The sequence below is a fragment of the Chaetomium fimeti genome (assembly GCF_033439085.1).
Source record: "Chaetomium fimeti strain CBS 168.71 chromosome Unknown B0H64scaffold_3, whole genome shotgun sequence".
NCBI lineage: Eukaryota > Fungi > Ascomycota > Sordariomycetes > Sordariales > Chaetomiaceae > Chaetomium > Chaetomium fimeti.
Window position 1 is genome coordinate 2,754,417 of NW_026944331.1, and position 20,451 is coordinate 2,774,867.

At 55.9% G+C, this 20,451-nt stretch overlaps 8 protein-coding genes across 8 annotated transcripts; 4 read left to right on the plus strand and 4 right to left on the minus strand.

Moving 5' to 3' along the window:
* The first annotated feature begins 1,244 nt into the window (after window positions 1-1,244).
* Window positions 1,245-2,574, plus strand: B0H64DRAFT_124848 (uncharacterized protein). The gene is made up of 2 exons (XM_062798025.1): window positions 1,245-1,554; window positions 1,654-2,574. The coding sequence occupies exons 1-2, from the start codon at window positions 1,431-1,433 to the stop codon at window positions 2,496-2,498; spliced, it is 969 nt and encodes a 322-aa protein (XP_062660988.1). The 5' UTR covers window positions 1,245-1,430; the 3' UTR covers window positions 2,499-2,574.
* B0H64DRAFT_124857 (uncharacterized protein) lies at window positions 2,575-4,141 on the minus strand. The gene is made up of 3 exons (XM_062798026.1): window positions 3,595-4,141; window positions 3,207-3,530; window positions 2,575-3,152 (listed from the first exon to the last, which is right to left on the minus strand). The coding sequence occupies exons 1-3, from the start codon at window positions 3,984-3,986 to the stop codon at window positions 2,651-2,653; spliced, it is 1,218 nt and encodes a 405-aa protein (XP_062660989.1). The 5' UTR covers window positions 3,987-4,141; the 3' UTR covers window positions 2,575-2,650.
* Window positions 4,142-4,306: 165 nt separating this feature from the next.
* On the plus strand, window positions 4,307-5,900 carry B0H64DRAFT_392244 (P-loop containing nucleoside triphosphate hydrolase protein). The gene is made up of 6 exons (XM_062803538.1): window positions 4,307-4,466; window positions 4,519-4,547; window positions 4,607-4,621; window positions 4,693-4,717; window positions 4,770-5,201; window positions 5,256-5,900. The coding sequence occupies exons 1-6, from the start codon at window positions 4,438-4,440 to the stop codon at window positions 5,839-5,841; spliced, it is 1,116 nt and encodes a 371-aa protein (XP_062660990.1). The 5' UTR covers window positions 4,307-4,437; the 3' UTR covers window positions 5,842-5,900.
* A 2-nt stretch (window positions 5,901-5,902) lies between these two features.
* Window positions 5,903-7,044, minus strand: B0H64DRAFT_392252 (uncharacterized protein). Its single transcript, XM_062803539.1, has 3 exons — window positions 6,674-7,044; window positions 6,509-6,595; window positions 5,903-6,415 (listed from the first exon to the last, which is right to left on the minus strand). The coding sequence occupies exons 1-3, from the start codon at window positions 6,826-6,828 to the stop codon at window positions 6,283-6,285; spliced, it is 375 nt and encodes a 124-aa protein (XP_062660991.1). The 5' UTR covers window positions 6,829-7,044; the 3' UTR covers window positions 5,903-6,282.
* A 153-nt stretch (window positions 7,045-7,197) lies between these two features.
* On the minus strand, window positions 7,198-9,167 carry B0H64DRAFT_339301 (acyl-CoA dehydrogenase/oxidase). The gene is made up of 4 exons (XM_062801198.1): window positions 8,838-9,167; window positions 8,697-8,773; window positions 8,207-8,633; window positions 7,198-8,148 (listed from the first exon to the last, which is right to left on the minus strand). Exons 1-4 carry the CDS (start codon window positions 8,859-8,861, stop codon window positions 7,324-7,326), a joined length of 1,353 nt encoding a protein of 450 aa, XP_062660992.1. The 5' UTR covers window positions 8,862-9,167; the 3' UTR covers window positions 7,198-7,323.
* Window positions 9,168-11,198: 2,031 nt separating this feature from the next.
* Window positions 11,199-14,305, plus strand: B0H64DRAFT_125016 (ubiquitin carboxyl-terminal hydrolase-domain-containing protein). The gene is made up of 5 exons (XM_062798027.1): window positions 11,199-11,429; window positions 11,484-11,585; window positions 11,643-12,017; window positions 12,071-12,728; window positions 12,797-14,305. The coding sequence occupies exons 1-5, from the start codon at window positions 11,325-11,327 to the stop codon at window positions 14,068-14,070; spliced, it is 2,514 nt and encodes an 837-aa protein (XP_062660993.1). The 5' UTR covers window positions 11,199-11,324; the 3' UTR covers window positions 14,071-14,305.
* A 907-nt stretch (window positions 14,306-15,212) lies between these two features.
* On the minus strand, window positions 15,213-16,606 carry B0H64DRAFT_320607 (eukaryotic porin/Tom40; the record flags this gene model as incomplete). The annotated part of the gene is made up of 5 exons (XM_062800474.1): window positions 15,213-15,320; window positions 15,372-16,016; window positions 16,085-16,163; window positions 16,275-16,359; window positions 16,462-16,606. The coding sequence occupies 5 exons, from the start codon at window positions 16,604-16,606 to the stop codon at window positions 15,213-15,215; spliced, it is 1,062 nt and encodes a 353-aa protein (XP_062660994.1).
* Window positions 16,607-18,437: 1,831 nt separating this feature from the next.
* On the plus strand, window positions 18,438-20,414 carry B0H64DRAFT_440944 (6-phosphofructo-2-kinase-domain-containing protein; the record flags this gene model as incomplete). The annotated part of the gene is made up of 7 exons (XM_062806524.1): window positions 18,438-18,451; window positions 18,541-18,732; window positions 18,785-18,820; window positions 18,869-19,133; window positions 19,193-19,273; window positions 19,329-19,931; window positions 19,992-20,414. 7 exons carry the CDS (start codon window positions 18,438-18,440, stop codon window positions 20,412-20,414), a joined length of 1,614 nt encoding a protein of 537 aa, XP_062660995.1.
* Between the last annotated feature and the right edge of the window lie 37 nt (window positions 20,415-20,451).

Consider the following 20,451-nt stretch of genomic DNA (forward strand, 5'->3'; position numbering starts at 1 on the left):
TCGCGAGCTGGAAAAGATGCAAGAGGAACGAGATCGACTCAGATCTGACTTGAAATTCGCCGAGCAGCGGGCCAGCAAACTTGCCGAGGAGAATCGAAAACTGTCAAGGGAACTGTCACAGAGCACATCGAGAACCCAAGACCTGGAGAAGAAACTGGAGGACTCCAAGGGGTCTTATGAAAAGCTGAAGGATGACGCCAAATCTCGGTATGTTGAAGCCCAGCAGGTCCTGCAGAAGAAGAACGAGAAAATTTCGGAGCTTCAAGAGGAACTCCAATCGCTCCGGAGAGACGGAGCAGAGCCAAAACAAACGACTCGGTCAACGCGAGCGAAGAGCTTTGACGAAAAGACCACAGCATCTAAGCCGCTGGTGGCGATGGAAAAGGAGGGCGCGCGGTTATTGACGAAAGATCTCAATGGGTTCAAACAAAAGCCCAGCGAGAGAGCCACCGCCAGCCCAACAGCCCTAGCGGATACGAGGCAAAGGGAGAGCCGTAGCAGAGAAGACCTCAAGCGCGCATCCTATGACGACGCAACCCTGGCGCAAGCCCGGGCGCTGAGGGAGAAACTCGAAGCCGAGTTTGGCACAAAGGGACTGCCTGCTTCGACCGTCTTTGGCGACCGCGGAAACCTCCAGGATAGTCACGGTTCCGCATCCAGCGGGCATTCCGCCCACGCCAGGGAAGGCCGGCCCTATCCCAGCCGGGCTGGCCGGCCATCACGGACGACCCGGGCAGCAGCGACGTCCACGGAGAAGGTTACCCTAGGCGACCTTCCTGCAGAATCCCGCGACAAGCGCGCCCGCAAGGCCTCGCTCGAGCAGATGAGGAAGGTCCCGGTCCGCCCTTCGTCGCGAGACAGCGACGGTGATACCTCGCCGGACATTGGCGGTGGGAATGCGCAGAATACTAGTGCTGTCTGGAGCACGATGAATACGTCGCGCACTGCCTTGCCGGAGCACCGGAAGACGGCCGCGCTTGCTCGGATTCAGCGGAGGATAGCGGAGAGGAAGCTGCTGCAGCAGGCTGGGCGGGATAAGGAGAATGCTCGGCCATAATGTGTGGTGTGGTGCTGGTTTAGGTAGTTCTTGGCATTGTTGGGTGTTGACATTGGTCAGTCTTGGGCCGTTGCATATTGACTTGTGGATATCTAGACGGGCTGGGGAGATGGGGAGATCGGTATGGTAGTTGGGCTCTTGGCATGGTGTTTGGGGTATCCTATCTATGTAGTTACGTCACGGGTTGAGCCGGGATTCATGGGTCGGAAGTTGCGGGAACAGCGTTTGTAATTGAATCACTCATGCCTCAGGGGCCACTCAGCGAGCAGATAAGCTTATCAGTTTTATACCAGGCGTCTCAGCCAAAACCCTCACCTTGGTCTCAGACTCAAAACTCAAACTCTCAGCATCTAACTGAAAAAATAATGTCAGAATGATCGATTCCGCCAAACTAAACGGTAGGAATGGCAACGAGATAGAGGATGAGATAGCCGATCTAGAGCGCCGGTTGGCAGAAGCAAAAGCCAAACGCTCTCACTCTCACCCACCATTAACAAGTAAGCTTCACTTTCACTTTCATTCCATTGTTTAAGGTAGTTTACTTCACCAACCCCCTTTTCTCACCTCCATCCCAAGTCTCCTAACCCCCTTTCCAGAACCCCTCTCCTCAACCCTCACCTCACCAACACACTTCCTCCTCCTCCTCTCCGACTCAGCCCTCCCCCTCGGCAGCTTCGCTTTCTCGTCCGGGCTCGAGAGCTACCTCGCCCATCAGAAAGTTATCTTCCGCCAGCCGTCCTCCTTCGCCTCCTTTTTACCCTTATCCATCTCCTCCTACGCATCCACCACCCTCCCTTTCGTGCTTGCCGCCCACCGCGACCCCTCCCTCGCCAGCCTCACCGCCCTCGATGACGCCCTCGACGCCGCCATCGTGTGCACCGTCGGCCGGCGCGCCTCCGTCGCCCAGGGCCGCGCCCTGCTCTCCATCTGGGAGCGCTCGTTCGCCGGCGCCCTGACTGAACGGGGGGGTGGAGGTGTAGACGGGACCGAAGCGCTACGGGGCTTCGCCGCCCTCCTACGCACAACCTCCACCTCCACCTCCACACCCGCCCTCACCAACGGCACCACCACTACCACCACCACCAACACCACCAAACCTCCCCCAAACGACGACCCCCCACCCCCACCACCCGTTTCCGCGCACCTCGCCCCACTCTTCGGCGCAATCAGCGCGCTCGCCGGCCTGGGCCTCGAACAGACCGCCTACGTGTTCATGCTGGGCCACGTCAAGGCGCTGGTGTCGGCGGCGGTGCGGGCGGGCATGTTCGGGCCGTACCAGGCGCAAAAGACGCTGGCGAGCGGGGCGGTTCAGGGCCTGGTGGCGGCGGTGGTGGAGCGCGAGTGGGCGACGGCGGTGGAGGAGGCTGGGCAGGGCGTGCCGGTTATGGATCTGTGGGTGGGGAGGCATGAGGTTTTGTATTCGAGGATTTTTAATAGTTAGGCTGGTTATTATTATTTCTTTCTGGGGGGTTAGATTGTTATGGTTTTTGGTGTTCAAGGGTAGCTTGTGTGTGGGTTTGGTTGGTCTGGTGGTGGTGGGTTTCCTGGTATCATTGTTGTACATAGCTATAAAGTACATACGTTTGCCATCCGCTAATCGCTGTCGTCGTCGCTGTCGTAGGCTACCAAGGGCCCCGACGAGGCAGCTGCCTTTGGTTTTGACGCGACCGACACTTGTGCCGCGTGCAAGGCGGCCAGCGTGCTGCCCGAGAGAATGCCTCCAGCCTGTGGTTCGCTTTGCTCCTGGGGCTGCCCCTGCTCCATTTGAGCCTCGGCAGCCTCCAGCATCAAGCGTTGCTCGTGCTCCAGTTCGTATCCTTCCCGACCACGCGGGTTGACGGCATTGGGCCCCCGCGCAAAGTGCACCTCGTCTGGCGCTTCGTATCCCTCCAGGCCGTAGCTGCTCTCCAGCTTCCGCCGTTTGCGTGCCTCTGGATCCTTGCCCTCGATCTCTGCAACGAATTCCGCCGGTAAAGCCTTCCGGATAGCCTCGGCCGCTTGCTCCTCGATCCGCCTAGCCTCGCGTTTCTGCGCCATCGGGTTCGGGTCAGCTGTCGCCCACCGGACGTTCAAGACCTCCTCATGATCGAGAGACCTGGGACACATTAGCCAAAAGAATACCGTGGAAGTATCTCAGTAGGTAACGTACTGATGGGCCATCGCTTCCTTTGCAAACTGCGCATTCGCCTCGTTCGTGTATGTCACAAATGCCACACCCCTAGTATTGAGCACTCGGACGCGCTCAATCTGTCCCCATTCCGCAAGATGCCGTGCCACGATCTCCTCGATATCGTCAGTCACATGGATCCGGCCAATGTATACAGTGCGATTCTGGCGGGTGAAGCTGCCGACGCCGCCCATGTCGTCGCGGTAGTCGCTGAACTTGTCACGGCCAAAACAGTCGACGTTTGGATTGAAGATGTCGTGGATGCCGGGCAGTCGGTGGAGGTAGTCGCAATCCTGGCCCTTGGGACTGCAAATTGTCAGCGACCATTCCTACACACAAAGAAGTTGGTGAGGAAGGGAATCCGACGTACCATATTCCCCTGGCAAAGAAAAGACAGAAATACGACCCGGGCCGCGCATCGGCGCGCGTGTACCCTGAGTCCTGGGCAACATTGCATCTCCCCTTAGCATGCGTCTGCGATAGATACTTGTCTTCCCGGTCGCCGCCTGACCACTTGTTATACCAGATGTTGAAAACCGTGCCCGTCTGCGGCGGTGGTTCCGACTTGATCAGAGCTGGGTCAATCTGTGGTCGCGCTGGGCGCTTCTTCCGCCGGATAATCTTCTTCACTTTCTTTTCTGTTGGGGCGGCCACCTCGTTGTTGGTTGTGGTGAGCGCGAGTTCCTGCGCGCTGTCTTGCGCATCTTGCATATCGTCAATAGCTGCGACGGCCGTGTCGGGCCTCGTTTCTACTTCGGCCATGACCGTGTTTATTATCTCGTCGAGTTCGAGCTTGGTATCGGGGAGGTCAAGGTTGGTTGGCGGTAACGCGATGCGCGGTGTAGCGGTATTGGTGATGGCGAGGACTCGGCGGTGTTGGTTTGTTGAATCATTTGTCCACAGGCACTTTGTCTCCGTCGACTGGGAGATCTTGAAGCAAATACAAGTGGGTCTGGGGAACAAGGGTTGCGGCTTGGCTCGGCGATGAAGGCGGTGAGCAAGCCCGGTGGCCCCGGCCCCGCCTACCCCTCGGAATTCTGCCGCCTTAAAACGTGGGGCACGGCGGCGGCAGCCAGGATTCATGGACCTGCAAGTTCCCGATCAAGACCTTTCCAAATCCTAGGTACCGGTACCGCGCGGCCATCCTGTTACTTCTTTTTTCACCACCAGTAGAGGCCGATAATAAGGGCGTACCAGCGCCCCTATCATCAAGATGGTGAACATCACGGAAAAGATCAAGGAGTAAGAAATTCATCTCTCCAGTCCTTGCGGGACATGGACTGACAAAATGTAGGATTGAGGATGAGATGAGAAAGACCCAGAGTTTGTACCGCCACAACTCGCTCGGCCCCGGAATTCAATGAGACTGATATGTGCCATAGAAAATAAGGCAACCGGTATGCGCTTTGATATAACCTTGGAATCGAGGGCTACCTTACGAATCGTGTTGCTAACGAGGTTGCACCAGAATATCATCTGGGTCTCCTAAAGGGGTGAGTGAGTGACCATCATTTCGTCCTACTTGTAAGTGCTAACTGCTTGAAGAAAACTTGCGCGGCTTCGCGCCCAGCTGTTGGAACCAGGCCCGGGAGCAGGTGGTGGTGGAGGTGCTGGTTTTGATGTGAGCAAGAGTGGTGATGCCCGAATAGCCCTGGTCGGCTTCCCTTCGGTGGGCAAGTCGACGTTCCTTTCCAAGGTCACCAAAACCAAGTCTGAAGTCGCCTCATACGCCTTCACAACACTCACTGCCATCCCCGGCGTCCTCGAATATGGCGGCGCCGAAATCCAGCTGCTCGACTTACCAGGTATCATCGAAGGCGCTTCGGAGGGCAAGGGGCGAGGGCGGCAGGTCATTTCGGCGGCCAAGACCAGCGATCTTATTCTCATGGTCCTCGACGCGACAAAGAGGGCCGAACAGAGGGCATTGCTGGAAGCCGAGTTGGAGGCAGTAGGCATCCGGCTGAACCGCCAGCCACCGTGAGTCCGAACCACTAACCCCCACACACGCGCTTTCCACTTACACGGCAACAGAAACATCTATCTCAAACCCAAAAAGGCCGGCGGCATGAAGATCACATTCCAGTCCCCGCCCAAGGGTCTCGACGAGAAGATGATCATGAACATCCTGCGCGACTACAAGCTCCTCAACTGCGAGGTGCTGGTGCGCGACGACAACTGCACGGTGGACGACCTGATCGACGTCATCATGAAGGACCACCGCAAGTACATCAACTGCCTGTACGTGTACAACAAGATCGACAGCGTCTCGCTCGACTTCCTCGACAAGCTGGCGCGCGAGCCGCACACGGTGGTCATGAGCTGCGAGCTCGACTTGGGCATCCAGGACGTCGTCGACCGCTGCTGGAAGGAGCTCAACCTGATCCGCATCTACACCAAGCGCAAGGGCGTCGACCCGGACTGCAGCGAGGCCCTCATCGTGCGGAGCAACAGCACCATCGAGGACGTGTGCGACCGCATTCACCGGACGCTCAAGGACACTTTCAAGTACGCCCTGGTCTGGGGCGCCAGCGCGAGGCATATGCCGCAGAGGGTGGGGTTGGGGCATCCCGTGGCGGACGAGGATGTAGTGTACATAGTTAGCGGGTGGAAGGCGTAGTTAGGTGCCGGGTAAATATGAAGAGAGAGTGTTTCACGGCCAACCCGGTCAGAAGAAAATCCCGTGATATTGATACCCCATGTTTTGGCATGTGCGTGGCTCCTGTCATACCCAGTCATAACACCCCCCATCCACCCTCCCTGTACCCTGATGATAACGAACCCCCCATACCAAGAGCAAGACAAGACCAAACAACAACAGATTCCCCCAAAACGCCCCATGGTAGACCAACCAACCCATCCCTCCTCTCGGCAGCAAACAAAACATGCCTTCTATGTAAAAGCAGCAGCGGAAGAAAGAGACAAAGGAGACGAAGATAGCAATAGGCGTCAGCCAGCAAAGGAAGAAAAAAAAGCCTCGGCGGGATGAATCGCCCAAGCTCTATGCGGTCGAATGGAAGAAAGCGCAAAAGACATGTGTGTTGACCGGATGAGGAGGAACTCAGTTGGCGAAAGGGTTGTCGCGCTGTGCCGTCGGCGCAGCCTTGCTGCCAAAGAGCCCGCCTCCGTTGCTGCTTCCGTCGGCGCCGAGTTTCTTAGCTGACGCCTGTGCGAAGAGCGATTTTGGCTTGCCCCTGTAAAACACACACAACTCGTTAGCTTCTATGGGGGGGGTTGTGGCATAGATAGCGTTGGGGTTTGGGGGAGGGGAGGGGGTGGTCACGTACTTGCCGACCTGCTTGCTGCGGAAGGCTGACAGCTTGGCGGTGCAGGGGCTCATGATGTTGTCGGAGGGGGAGATGAAGGTTTTGTTCCTGGAGGAGAGAGGCGAGGTTAGCGATTGGGGGCCCCGAGATGGTCTGGCATAGATGGGGGGGTAGTTAAGCACTTACTCGCCCTGCTCCATCTTGGACTGGAAAACCTGACGGTGGTGCTCCATGCTCATAACATCGGGCTTGGTGTTTCCGTCGGACTCGTTGTGGTTTTGGCCTTGCGCGGGCATTGACGTATTGACGTCCCGAGCGGCGAGCACGTTGGCGGAAGACATGGTTGCTGGGGGTTGAGGTTCGTGGGCTCGATTTTGAGAGCGAGAGCGGATGGTGCGAGTCGAGCTGGGAGTTGAGCTGGAGGTTGTTGTTCAACGCGAGGTGGATTTGTAAATTGTTGCGTGTGGGAAGGGACAAGCGGCAGGTGGATGGCAGGTATCCGGGCTTAAATTGACCTTCAGGAATGTGGTTGTTGCATGGCCTCGGTGCTTAGGCAGGCTGCAGAAAAAGACGAGAAAACACATTTCCGGTTTTGGCTGCATTGACCGGGCAACGGCATGAACAAGGGACCCACAAAACCCTACCCCTGCCGCCTTGGCGAGCAAACGGCGGGAAAATCTGGGACATCGAATGACTCCCGCAAACCGAAACGAGACGGGATCAACCGGCCAACAAAGAAATTGAACACGAGACAATTGCCGGGCATCAGTTAGGTGCCTATATTGGGCAGTGCTAAGTAAACTTTACAAACACAAACATGAGTCATAACCAGGTTTCTAAGTCGATCGCTTGATGTTGGACCCAATCTCGGTCCGTTCAACACCGTACTGCTTCATCAGCTGCTCGGACTTGGTCTTCTGTGCAGCAATCTTTTCGGCAACCTCCTTGCCGCGCTTATTTTCATTCCTGCCCATTTGCTGCAGGTGCACCTCGTCGGGACCATCCGCCAGCCTCAGCGTCCTGATACCGGCCCACATGCTAGCCAGTGGCGTATCCTGGCTCACACCCGCGCCACCAAATGATTGGACCGCCCGGTCGATGACGGTCAATGCTGTCTGGGGAACGAGGACCTTCGCCTGAGCAATTTCCTTGAGCGCGGCCTTGGGCCCGTGGTCGTCCATCTTGATGGCCGCGTTGAGCACAATAAGGCGCGCGGCATCGATCTCGATCCGGGACTTGGCAACCCACTCCAGGATGACGCCGTGCTCGCGCAGCTGCTTGCCAAAGGTCGTCTTCTTGGGGTCGTTGATCCGCATGAGCATCCATTCTAGAGCCCGCTCAGACGCTCCAATCGTCCGCATCGCGTGGTGGATGCGGCCGGGGCCAAGACGACCTTGAATGATCTCGAAACCGCGGCCCTCGCCGAGCACGAGATTGCCGGCCGGCACGCGGACGTCCTTGAAGGTGATGTGACCGTGACCGTGAGGGGCATCGTCGTACCCGTAAACGGAGAGCATGCGGTGGATGGTGATGCCCTGGGCCTCCGCGGGGACAACGATAACGGATTGCTGCCTGTAAGGGTCCTTGTTGTTGGCATCGCTCTTTCCCATGACGATGTAGACCTTGCACCGGGGGTCACCGGCACCGCTGGACCACCATTTCTAATCAGAATGTTAGATTTGATGCGTGCACTTGGGATATATGGTTGCCTGCACATACCTGGCCGTTCAGCACGTAGTGATCGCCGTCCCGCTCAATCTTCATCTCGATGTTGCGCGCATCAGATGAAGCAACCTGGGGCTCCGTCATCAGGAAGGCCGAGCGGATCTCGCCATCCATCAACGGCTTCAACCATTTGGCCTTTTGCGCATCATTGCCGTACTTGGCCAACACCTCCATGTTGCCCGTGTCTGGGGCGGCGCAATTGACAGCCTCAGAGGCGGTCCTCGACTTGCCCAGCCACTCGGCCATCAGGCCATACTCGAGGTTGGTCCAGCCCGGCGACTCCTTGTAGTGGCCCTTGGGAAGGAACATGTTCCAAAGGCCTAGAGACCGAGCCTTCTTTTTGAGGTCCTCGAGAATTGGCGGGTGCGAGTTCCACCTCGCATCCCCCGCGCCAATCTGGGCTTCATAGACGGCATCGGCACTGACAGGGCATCAGACCAGGCTACAGCGTAAGATAAAATGTGGTTGTTGACTGTTGACTTACGGGATACAGTCCTCCTCCACAAACTTCGCGACAATATCCAAAGTTTTCTTTGCCCTGTCGCTCACGCGGCCACTGACCTAAAGATACGTCTTAGCTGATGGCCATCGGGGGGGTTGGGGTAAACAAGGGGATTCATCCTACAGCAATGGGGATCTGCGCCGACATGTTGAAGATGGTCGTTCTGTATCTGAAATATGTGTGTGTGTATGTAAGTGAGGTGTGTTTTGCTTTTGTAAAGGTGAGAGGTCAAGGTTCACTTTATGACAAAATTGTTGGGCGGTTTGATGATGTTGAATCAATGGCTCGGTCTCAGTTCACCTCCTCGCTGGTACGATTAACCGTCCGTGCCGAGGTCCATCGGTCCCCCGGCTTCAGTGGACCAGCGGTGCGGAGCGCCAAGTATAAGTGGCTGGTGAAAACGCGGAGGTGGCTTGCTTATGGGCCCACCACGAATTGACGGGGGAGTTAACTGCGAAGCTCAAGGGTGATTTGAGCTCGCTCCGAAGAATTACTTGTAACTGATGATATCGGGCTGAGGTCTGGAGTTGATATACCGGGACACAACGCGTCCGCCCGTCTCAGTTCACAGAAACCGCATCTTAAACACCGTTTCAACCACAAATTCCCCTTTTGCTAACGCTCCTTCGTAGATATGATATGATAACGTGAGCATGACCCCCCGAAACAGCCTCCACAGTCGCGTCGAGGTGGAGCTCGCCAGGAATTCCCCGCCGTGCCCGCCAGGGACATGGATGATTCCCATGAAGATTGCCATGCGTTGCCCCATCTTTGGCAGTTTTGACATGTCAAGTTGGACCAAAAAAGGCACCCACACTCAAGTTCTCGGTCTCGAAAACCAAGCTGATAGGGTACATACAAAAGGTACCTACCTACCTCGGGGCTAATGAGAAAAGGAGAAACGAAGGTTGTTCTTGTTGCTAGTTGTTGTTTCCGTCGACGGAAGCTCTTGGGCAAACGCTAACTATCGGGTGACGCTGCAGACTTACACGTCTTTTAGGCTGCTGAGCTCGCTGCCTGCTAGAACGAGAAGGGCAATTGAAGCATTGCGTGGCCCTGACGATGCGGTTCGGATCGGATTAAGCCCGTACGGGAATGGGGGGTGGGGGGGAGAAGCCGCAAAATCGAACCACAGCTTGCTTTCTTTGGGATGCAAGAGAAATTCAGAACAGGAACCGCCTGTCCGGAACTCGGCCCCGGCCGATCGTTCGCGCAGGAGCCCGGCGGACCCGCTGCGTTTGCATGTCCGGCGCGACATACAACTGAGTACCAGCCCGCGCGGCCCAACATCGAGGCCTACCAAGGGTTTCGAGTGTTTTGTGCCGTTCCAGTTCCCAACACGACCGCCGTGGTTCTCGTAGCCCAACGCATCACCGGCCTCCAGGTTGATGCTGTTAAAAACCGTGATGCCATCATCTGCCTGCAGCAGGCATCGAATTTTAGCACCCTTTCGTCAGCTTGGGACGTCATTGGGGACGTCAGCCGCCGATTCACCCCCGCTGGCCCAATGACGGGTGGGCGCATGCAAAGAAGAAGTCTGTATCCGTAAGAAGCGCCGAGACGGCAGGGCCGTGGTCACATTGCAGATCGAAGCAGCGGGAAGCCAGAACGTGGTGAAGGCTGGGTCGATGTCACGCTGTCGAAATATCCGCATTCATGGCCTCCATCCGAATCGGCGAAACACCGACACAATCCTGCAAGGTGTTGTTGTCTGATATCAAAATTTTCTGCTGTGGATTTTGGCGACAAACATGTTGGCCATCACTTCAGACCTCGAAGGATCGGCCATGTGTCGTGACCACAAGACGGGAGTGAAGCCGCCGTTGAGCTCAACCGTTGCCGAGCCACTGGTTGACACTTTACAACGGTCACTTTGGGAGCTTGGATGTTGCCCGATATTTGGGGGGCGAGTGTCAAGAACCATTGGTGTTGCGGTCGAAATCTTCGTCGCAGAGAATAAAGTAGGTACCTGGGCGAGAAATCAACCATTTCGGGCTGAGTGGCGTGGTGGGGACCACGCAGCCCACGTCTTGGGCCCCTCCTCTTTAATTTCGTTGGCTGCACACCTCCCAAGTCCCCTGCAAGCCAGCCTTGACACTTACCGACCGAGCTCCCTCTCCAGCATCCGTCCTTTCTCCGCAACACGCACCGCATTCTACCTGCCTTGCGCGCCCGGCACTCGAGCTGGACTCTTGCGTGACATTGCCGCATGCGCAGCCCTCCAATGTTCACCAAGCGAAAGCCATTCGCTTTCCAGCCTGCAAAATACGCCCACCCCACCAGCTGAGCTTTCGCTGCAACCCCCCCTCCTCGCAGCCGCGCACCCAAGAAACCACCCTCCACCTTCAACTACCTAGAGTCGACCGCCCAGCACCGCGCTTCTTTCTAGTTGCCTCTTTTCCTCCCAATAACCTTCCCGATACCGTCCCCCGGTTGCGATAGTTTCGATTTTGGTTTTCTTGACCTTGTTGCTGCCCGCCGCTGAACCGACCCCGCCCTGGAGCTATCCTTGGATCATGCCTCGATACCACGAACGAGCTCCCCGGTCCTAGTTGCGAGATAACATACCTCTACACCTTGTTACCGTTCCATGTCCCCGCCTCAGCAACAATGGATATGATGAAGGCGGCTAGCTCGCTCATGCCGAAGAAGTTTCGCAGTGTTCGGGAGAAGAATGGGCACCGTCGCAACAGATCATCCGAGTCTGGCGGCAAGGTGTGTTGACGGCCGCCTGCCCAACAAAAAGACTGGTTTTCCTGACGGCCCTAGGTTCGACCGCTAACTGCCGACTCGTGGCTTTCCATTTTCAAGCCCGATTCCACCAAACAAGCGCAGAGGGAAAAGGACGAAGTCGAAAAAGAAGCGGCGACGGTAGGCCTTGGACACAGTTTCGGACGGGTTGCGTTGCCGTACTAACGGCATGAATAGGTCGAGGACATAGTTCGGCGCTTGGAGGAGCTCAATTACCATGCTGTCTCCAAAGACTTGGTCCGCGTCGCACTTCGCTCCCACTTCGCTGGGGGCAACGCCGACAAGGCCGTGGAGCTCCTGCAGTTCCAGCAGCAGGCCTTCTCGGGGATAATACAACCATTCGATCCGAACGTCGAAATGCTCGGCGCTGAGAACAGGGGAAATGTCACATGCTATCTGGACTCCTTGCTCTTCGCCATGTTCGCCCACCTCACAGCCTTCGAATCCATGCTGAAGAATGATCTGGAAGGCGAGCCTCAAAGAAAGCTGGCCGCCTTACTGAGGTTATGGGTCAACATGCTCAGGGGTGGGAGGCTGATTCACACCGATATGGTCCGATCACACTATCCCTTCCGACTCGCCCCATGCTAACTCAAACTTTGCAGACGGAACACATACAGCTAGCCCTGGCCGAATGCGGTTGGAAAGACGCCGCGCTTCTCGAGCAGCAGGACACATCCGAAGCCTTCGCCTTTATTGCCGACGCGCTGCAGTTACCTCTTCTCGCCCTCCAGATGGATCTTTTCCATCACGGGAAGGGGGATATAGATGACCACAAGGTCGTCCACGAGCGGTGCCTTAATCTCCCTATCCCGCCTGACACAGACGGAAAGGGAATAAAGCTCGAGGACTGCATGGAAGCATACTTCAACAACAAGGTCGACGTTCTTCGCGATAGTCTCGAGGAAAAGAAATCCATCGATAAGCCCGCCCTAAGTCCGGAGAGCACGATTCGGATGGTCCCCGAGGATGGAGACGAAACACCACGTGCGGAAGAGGAAAACGCGCAGTTGCAACGGAGGTGGACAACACACGGAGGCATCATGCACTCCCCAACCTCCGTTTCAAGCCCCGATCCCGCGCCATCTGGTCCCCGGACAAGGTCTACCAGCATCATACAGCGAATCGTGGTGAATGAGAAGCATTCTGGTGGGCCATCTGTCGATGCAGAAACAAGGAGCCTACTGCAACGAGCCAAGCGTACCGGCTCAACAGTAGTGAAGGCTGTCACCATTCCGGCCTGGCAGTTCTACCGCTTAATACGTCAGTGCCCTTTTTGTTTTCATGTCTCTTTCACAAAGACCCGAGGCTAATTATGTTTGTCGTGTTAGCATGGAATGCTACCTCCAACAGCGCCCCAAGTAGCGACATGGAGCTTGCTCGGCATTTCAATAAACGCCCTGTGGTGGCCATTTGTCTAAAGAGGTATACCATGACAGAAAATGGGGTCCCCATCCGACAAAACACCTTTATCGATATTCCTGACAGCCTTCGTCTCCCGCACTTCATGGTCGTTGATGGTTCCAAGGAAGAGGAACAAGATTCGAACGGGTTGAGTCAGGGATACAAGTTGGTTTTGCAGTCGGTCATTTGCCACCGGGGTGATTCGATTCACAGCGGGCACTACGTTGCCTATGCCCGGGTTGCGCCGAAACTGCTGACGGATAACCGAAAACACGATCACGATCCGCCTCCGGATTACGAAGAACCTCAATGGGTGAGGTTTGATGACCTATCGATCGAGAAGCGGGTCGAAACCGTGGACGATATCCAGGAGTGTCTGCGACGTCAGGAAGAAATGCCCTATGTATTAATCTACCAGATCGTGCCGATGGTAGACGTGACAACAACCACGTCAACCGACGGATCCGTCACGGAGCCTCCAGGCTACGTCGAATCAACACCAACCGTTCCCGGAACACCGAGCGTGGGAGCGGTGTCCGACGCCGGACAACTCTCAAAGTCGGCTAGTGGCTACTTTGACTCTACAACGGCCCTCGCCCAAAGTACACCACACATTCGTCTCAGCGCCGACGTTGAACGGCGTCCACGATTAAGTTTTGAAGACGACCTGCCCTCGCTCGCCATTCAAACAGGAGGCAACTCGCGCCGTGGCAGCATCACGTCCTCCGAACCTCCCCTCCGAACCAACCTTGCTGTTACCCCCGACGCCGTTTCGCCAGTCGTCACCCCCCAAGAAGAGAACAACGGTACCCGACGCTCGCGGACAGCGGCCATGTTCAAGACGGCGGCAAGCAAGTCCCGGCCCACCAGCCAGGCCGGCGAGGGCCGGATGAGCCTCACCATATCGCGATTCGGATTTGGCCGCCAGAGCAAGGATGGCAACCCCAACGGCGGGGCAACGAACTCGGAGGCTTCGGCGAGCGAGCACGGCGGTCCCGCCGTTGATGGGGAGGAAGCGAACGGTGGGAAGGAGCGGGACAAGGACCACCACCACATGCTCCACGGCCACAAGAAGGACAGAGACCGGAGCAAGTCCAAGAGCAGGGACCGGGACGAGAAGAAGGATAAGGGCAAGGGGAAGGCCAAGGACGCGGGCAAGGACAAAGCGGGCCTACCCGACCGCGAGTGTGTCGTAATGTGACCTTGACTGCGGGCACATGGGCGGCAGATGGGGTTTGCATCTGGGGGACTTGCGATATTCTCTTTTTCCTCGTGGAGTCTTATTAAACCGACTGCGCGGGTTGCGGTCAACTGGCGCATTCTTTGGTATTTTGCTTGGGTTTTTGGGCATGGCGTTGGTTGGTCTCGGACGGGGATAGAGCCAAGTTTGGTTCGGCAGGCGAAAAGCGAAACGAGCATGGGATGGGATAAAGGCTGCATAGCGGCGGGGCCAGTGGTTTTCATAGTCAATGATACCAAAGAGGCGGGTAAGTGAAGGGGGGCTCACGCGTTGATGCCAGGGTTGCATAATTCTTGGGGACAGCGCCTGGTGAGAAGGGCTGAAATCGCGATGAGTCTCGACGTCGGGAGCGCGCGGATAGCGAGGGTTTAATAGTGTCATGTCAGCGAAGTGCTAGCGAACAGGAGATATAAATTCTGTATTTGCTGGGGATGTATCGCCAAGTTCCAAGAAGCCGTCTTCACATTCAGTCAATGTGCCTGAAAGGCGTGGTTTCAAGTCTACTACTATCTGGTCTCAACCATCGTGCACATGCTATTTTACATGACGCCTATACCAGCAATATCTACAACGCGGCCACCGCGCTGCTGGATTCATGGAGGCGGCCAAGCGCGAAATCAAATCAATCCCCAGACTCCCCCTCCCCTTGACAGCCCAGCTCTCCCCTGCCAACGACCGCATGACCACCACAAGAGGGGAATCTTTTTCGCCCCCCCAATGACAATTCTATAGTACACGTTTGATTTCTCTCCTCGTTATAAAGTGGCGCGTCCTCCCGATAGGCAGCCCGCATGAGAAAAAGCCGGCATGTCGAGGAAACGTCTATCGTTCATCAGGAGAGATATACAAGATGCGGGCTGACCCGATGGTGAGGGAACCCGTGTTCCCCATGCTTCTGCCGGGGAACACCGAGACGAAAAGAGAGAGAGCGACAGAGCGAGCACGAGTGCTCGTGCCTGTCGGCAGCCAGGCAGACGGGGTTGGCATTAAATTAGACGGTCGATATGAGCGCAGCGCAGCGGAGCGGAGCGGGGCAATATGAGTTGGTGGGCGCAGAACCGTTTGAGCTCATGTCGTTCTGCCTGTTAATATGACGGCGTCATTTAAAAGGGGATGTTGGGAGGGGGCTGGGCGCCCATGGCGTCCTGTTGCTCCTGGAGCTCCTCGCCGCCGGCCTCAATGGAAATGCCGACACCAATCTTCGCTTGCCGCTATTTAAAGGGTTAGCTGGGAGTTCCTAGGCTTGGGAGCGCGTCTCTTACTGTGAGGTGGTCCACATCGGCGGCGAAGGTCATCATGACGGGGGCGGCAACCCGCTTCTCGAGCAGGCAGCTCAGCTTGCCCGCGGAGTCAATCTGGGCACGGAAGGTCGACATTCTGAAATCGTACTTGGCACCGAAGGTGGTGATGCCCTCCTTGGAAAGACCACCCATCATAGCACCGCTCGGAGCGACGGAAAGCGTCATGTCAACACCAGCCTGGACCTTGTCCGACAGCCGCTGCCAGTAGGAGGCGTTGAGTGCGCCTTGAGCCTGCAACTGGGCGCTGGCGATAAAGTTCTCCGCCTTGTACCGAGCAACGTAGGAAACGGCGGTATCCGGGCCTTGGGTAAGGCCGGCACGCTGCCAAACAGCCTCCAGACCAAGAGCGAGCTTGGGTGTGACGGACTGCAGGTATTGACCGATAAAGATGCCGGTCAAGCCGCCCTCAAGGTAGGAGGGGTTGAGGGCCTTCAGGGTGGCGGTAAAATCGTTGCCGAGATACTCGTTTTCGAACTGGGCCATGTCTTGGCCGGTGCCACCGGGGGCGATCTGGAAGCGCGACTTGGTGGTGAGAGCATTGCTCCATCTCCAGTTGAACGACGCCGAGAGGGCACCTTGGTCGTCGATGTTGCCTTGCGCAAACACCTATGTTTTGTTAGACAGGCTCGGATGGGTAAAGCTGAAGAATGTGTTGAAAAGACGAGGCTACGTACCTTGCTGGTGCCGTAGAGAGCGGCAAATGTGTAGGGACTCAACCTCTCGCCCATAGCGAACTGGTGAGATACTTGGAATCTTGATTTTAATCAGCACCGCGTGACGACCGACAAAGTTGACAGCGGCGATTGGGGGCAATTCCCAGTTTGAAGCCATCGTTGAAGCACCGCGAGTTTGCGAGTGACGTACAAAGGGTTGAAGCTGAAAGCTTTTGTGAGGTCAGCCCGGAGGCCGGAGAACATCAGGTTCGTGGTGAGAACATCGCGCTGGACCTCTGTATAATACGTTAGTAGCGTCCAATGGAGGCTATAGGTCGGCAGCAAACCGGTGGAAGGCAGATGCCTAGCACCAAGTTGTTTCTCGGGCTGTGACGTACCCTTGGCGATATTTTCCACCATTCCGGGATTCGACAGCCCCAACCGTTCCCTCCTTTCTTGGAAGGCATTGTAGACATCTGAAAGACCGGAGAATACGGGGTTCTTGCGCAGGAACGCCAGCGGCGCATCAGAGGTGGACGCCATGGCTACCTCTGCTGACAGTAGTCGGGGTCGCGGGGGTCGCGCGAGTGGCTTTTGTGCGGCGTCGGGTCGAATTCGATGGGACAACTGGGAACCCAGGGAGCGAACCAATAATCAAAAGGTTCAGTAATCCTTTCCGCCTTGGATAAGGTTCGTCGTCGTGGTCGAGGAGGTGGCTCTCGATGTCGGAGACACTTGAGCCGGCGCTTGGTGTTTCGCTACTTGGAGGAATCGCTGTTTGAAAGAGTATCCGTCGGTCCAAAAATTTCGCGGTCCCAGACGGAGCCAGCCCGGCTTGCTGGCCTGTGCGCTGTGGGGGCGGTCCACCGCCAAGAATGCCAGGGCCTTGAACCACATCAGTCTCATGATGACCTAAGACGGGTTCAATGGTCGATGGAATCGATGGGTGCCAGGCGGACCGGAGAAATCAAGCACCGACGATTGCCGCGGCTCGGGTCCTCCACTCAATACTTGTAACAGTTGCGAAGGAACAGAACGAAGCAGAGTACGTAAGGAATTGTCGACTCTAAGTTAACGTAGTGGATACCCTCCTCGAACGGGTAGGGTGTTCGCAAGCAACAATTCGCACGTAAATGCACCGGAAACAGCAACATCAAAATACTATCAATTCAAGCCCAAAAAGTCTAAAATAAATGGCATTCGAACGGCCGCATTGCAGATAGTCTAATGCAGACTTCTATAACCCTGTCCGACGCCTACATCGCTCTACTAGAGACTACCTCCACCTAAACCCCTATATTATAGCGCCTATCTCCTCTAAAATATAGTGGGTTCGCGGGTTGGAATCGAAAATCGGTCGTAGCGTGGCGGTTTCGGTTCGGGGTTGTTCGTCTTGTCGGTATCCGTGGTTGTAGTATCGAGGAGAGTCGAAAAATTGTTGTTTGGGAGAGAATTGACAAGTTCTCTTGCTCTAGGAGAGATTGTTGTGATCATCAAATTTGGTGATTAAGTGGGAAATTTGTGGCGTCCGAGGACTCTACCCGTCCGAGGAGGGTATCCACCACGTTATGGAAATAGGACGCTGTGAAGAGCCTGTACCACTTATTAATTCTTGCAATTCTTGCAATTCTTACAAAATATCATGTCGGGTGCCCAATGTAGTGCGGAATTCTTGGCCTTGCCTTCCTTCTCTGTCGTGGCACAGTTGCCCAAGGGAGGAATGAGACAGGCGACAAGACAACCTTCCATATGGATGGAAACTGCAAGTGGCTGCACGCACGGGGCAACCGGAGCTGTGCCCGACCCAACCCGAGGGGCTCTCTTGTCCCATTTTCGAACCCTCACACGTCAGACAGAATCGCTCAACGTACTATCTTGCCTTTTCACGAGCTATTCTTGAATTCTTAACTACATGCTTCATACCCACTTGAGCAGTTAAATCCCCCCCTTGGCTCCCTGGTCACGAGCTTCATTGAATTTGTTTCGGGTCTTGTCCGGCTGAGAGTGGGGCCCTGATAAGCGTGTGTCATTGCCGTCGGTACCTCGAGACCTTGGGCATTTCCGCTTCCGACCTCCATACTCGCCACCCCTGAGGTTTTATTCCCCATTGTCATCGGCATCTCTTTCTGTCTAGGCAGGTGTACTGGTATTACGAAGGACAAGTATTGCGGCCCTTATACTTGTTTGGTTCCGCTTTTCCTTGTCACCGCCTGGTGCAGCCAAGAAATCGATCAGCCTCAGGTTGTGCTTGCGGTACCAGGACTTGTACCTCAACTTCTCGGCGTGGGATTGGTGATACAAAACACCTCGAAATCTCACCCGCTCTTGCTGTGGCCGCTGAATCCACAACTCGTCCAGAGTCAACATTGCAAACATGGATACCCTCCTGTAAGTCCTCAACTTCGTTGCTAACCCTCTTAATGCGATGGGATATTGTGTAGCATATTTGGGGTCACCTCGTCGCTGACATGTTGCAGTACCGCTCAAATCGCGGTAAACGCGCCTCGTTACCGCCGCAAGAGCTCAACCTTCATCGACGGCATCCATGATGTCCCCGAAGATCAAGGCAACTTGGCGCCGGCGCAGCTATATAGCACTATGTCTGGCAGGCTGTTCCACTCGGGAAGGATCGCCATCGTCATGGTCGGCCTTCCTGCCCGTGGGAAAACGTAGGGGGACCTTGGATAACTCAATGCTAGTGCCGGACTGACCGACTCATAGTCACATCTGTGTCTCGATGGCTCGCTATCTTTCATGGTAGGTACATCCCCTTCTTCTACACTCGGTGATACTCATGCGTTGCAGGCTTGGCGTCAAGACTCGCATCTTCCATCTTGGAGACTACCGCCGGGCCACGGTGGAGGGAGGTCATGTCCCGCAGGACTACTTTTACCCCAACGCATCTCCGGCTTCTGTCATGCTCCGTCAGAAAATCCTTAAGAAGTGCAGGGATGACATCTACGCCTGGCTAAACCATGAGAATGGCCAGGTCGCCATCTATGATGCCGTAAATCCGACTGCCAGCGGCCGCTTGGCTCTCGCTGAGGAATTTGCCAAGCACGATGTCCAGGTGAGACCTTCGGTGGGTGTGTTAGTTTGAGTGTATGCTAACTGACGGACTGCTGGCAGACGCTCTTCATTGAGTCCTATGTCGATGACCAAGAGATCCTCAAGGAGAATGCCCGCAATGTCAAGATCTCATCTCCCGATGTAAGCAACTATTGGTAAACGGAGAGGCTTGAAACCTGGGTATTAACGTGCCAAGTTCCACGGAATGGACCCCGATGAGGCGGCTAAACACTACCTCAAGCGTATCGAGACCAAGATCCCCGTATTCGAAACCATGGACGAGGATGAGTTGAATTACGTCAAGATGATCAACGCTGGCCAGGCGTTCTACTACAACAACGTCAGCTTCAACTACCTGTCTCACAGAATCGTCTTCTACTTGACCAATTTGCACATCAAGTGCCGCACCACCTTCTTCGTCCGCGCCGGCCCCGCGACCGACGAAGATTCGTACAAGGCCGATGCTCCGCTGTCCGAGGAAGGCAAAATTTATGCCGACAAAATGACAGAGACTCTCCTCCGACACCGGGAGCAGGAACGCCAGGCGTCCATTGACCAGGACGGCCCTAACCTGCCGCTACGTCCTCTGGCCGTGTGGACATCTACCCGGCTCCGCACCGTTCAAACAGGCGAGCCGCTGAAGGAGATGGGATACAAGGTCCGGCAACGGTCTCAGATGAGTCAAATCAACCCCGGTGTTTGTGAGAAGCTGTCAGAACGCGCCATCCGCGCCGCATATCCGGAGGAAGTGGAAAAGCACGAAATGGATCCCTATCACCACCGGTACCCGCGTGCAGAGGTATGGAAGGATTGCTTGTTCCTTGTTCACTTCCGGGAGATTTAGGCTAACGCAAGGCAGTCGTACCACGATCTGGCAGTGCGACTCGAGCCTATCATCCTGGAGTTAGAGCGCGAGCAGAACGACCTGCTCATCATCGCCCACGAGAGCGTCCTGCGCGTCCTGTATTCGTACTTGATGCACTGCAGTACCAGGGACATCCCCAAGCTGAAATTTCCGCGGGATGAGATCATTGAGATTATCCCTGCGGCGTACCAGAACGAGGCGAAGCGCATCCACATACCCGGTCTCGACCCAAGGACCATTCCGGGCTCACCGGAGGATATTCGGATTCCGGTGCCTACCGACCTCAGTGCACAGCTCCCGCCGATCCCGGGCATGGATAGCCCGGAGCCGGCCGAGACCGCTGCTCCGCGGCCTCCCGAGAAGATTGTCAACCACGCGAAGGAGATGTTGTCTGACAAGATGGGTGATGAAGATTGAACGGAAGGGGGGAGGTGGTGAAGGACAAGTATTTTTA

Coding starts and splice junctions, on each gene's coding strand:
- B0H64DRAFT_124848 (XM_062798025.1), top strand. CDS start 1,431: ATGATCGATTCCGCCAAACTAAACGGTAGGAATGGCAACGAGATAGAG. Junction 1,555..1,653: donor CTCTCACCCACCATTAACAA/GTAAGCTTCACT, acceptor CCCCCTTTCCAG/AACCCCTCTCCTCAACCCTC.
- B0H64DRAFT_124857 (XM_062798026.1), bottom strand. CDS start 3,986: ATGGCCGAAGTAGAAACGAGGCCCGACACGGCCGTCGCAGCTATTGAC. Junction 3,531..3,594: donor TTCTTTGCCAGGGGAATATG/GTACGTCGGATT, acceptor GACAATTTGCAG/TCCCAAGGGCCAGGATTGCG. Junction 3,153..3,206: donor AAGGAAGCGATGGCCCATCA/GTACGTTACCTA, acceptor AATGTGTCCCAG/GTCTCTCGATCATGAGGAGG.
- B0H64DRAFT_392244 (XM_062803538.1), top strand. CDS start 4,438: ATGGTGAACATCACGGAAAAGATCAAGGA. Junction 4,467..4,518: donor ATCACGGAAAAGATCAAGGA/GTAAGAAATTCA, acceptor GACAAAATGTAG/GATTGAGGATGAGATGAGAA. Junction 5,202..5,255: donor CGGCTGAACCGCCAGCCACC/GTGAGTCCGAAC, acceptor ACACGGCAACAG/AAACATCTATCTCAAACCCA.
- B0H64DRAFT_392252 (XM_062803539.1), bottom strand. CDS start 6,828: ATGTCTTCCGCCAACGTGCTCGCCGCTCGGGACGTCAATACGTCAATG. Junction 6,596..6,673: donor TCCAAGATGGAGCAGGGCGA/GTAAGTGCTTAA, acceptor TCTCTCCTCCAG/GAACAAAACCTTCATCTCCC. Junction 6,416..6,508: donor CGCAGCAAGCAGGTCGGCAA/GTACGTGACCAC, acceptor TGTGTTTTACAG/GGGCAAGCCAAAATCGCTCT.
- B0H64DRAFT_339301 (XM_062801198.1), bottom strand. CDS start 8,861: ATGTCGGCGCAGATCCCCATTGCT. Junction 8,774..8,837: donor CGGCGCAGATCCCCATTGCT/GTAGGATGAATC, acceptor ACGTATCTTTAG/GTCAGTGGCCGCGTGAGCGA. Junction 8,149..8,206: donor ACTACGTGCTGAACGGCCAG/GTATGTGCAGGC, acceptor CATTCTGATTAG/AAATGGTGGTCCAGCGGTGC.
- B0H64DRAFT_125016 (XM_062798027.1), top strand. CDS start 11,325: ATGGATATGATGAAGGCGGCTAGCTCGCTCATGCCGAAGAAGTTTCGC. Junction 11,430..11,483: donor CATCCGAGTCTGGCGGCAAG/GTGTGTTGACGG, acceptor TGACGGCCCTAG/GTTCGACCGCTAACTGCCGA. Junction 12,729..12,796: donor GCAGTTCTACCGCTTAATAC/GTCAGTGCCCTT, acceptor TTGTCGTGTTAG/CATGGAATGCTACCTCCAAC.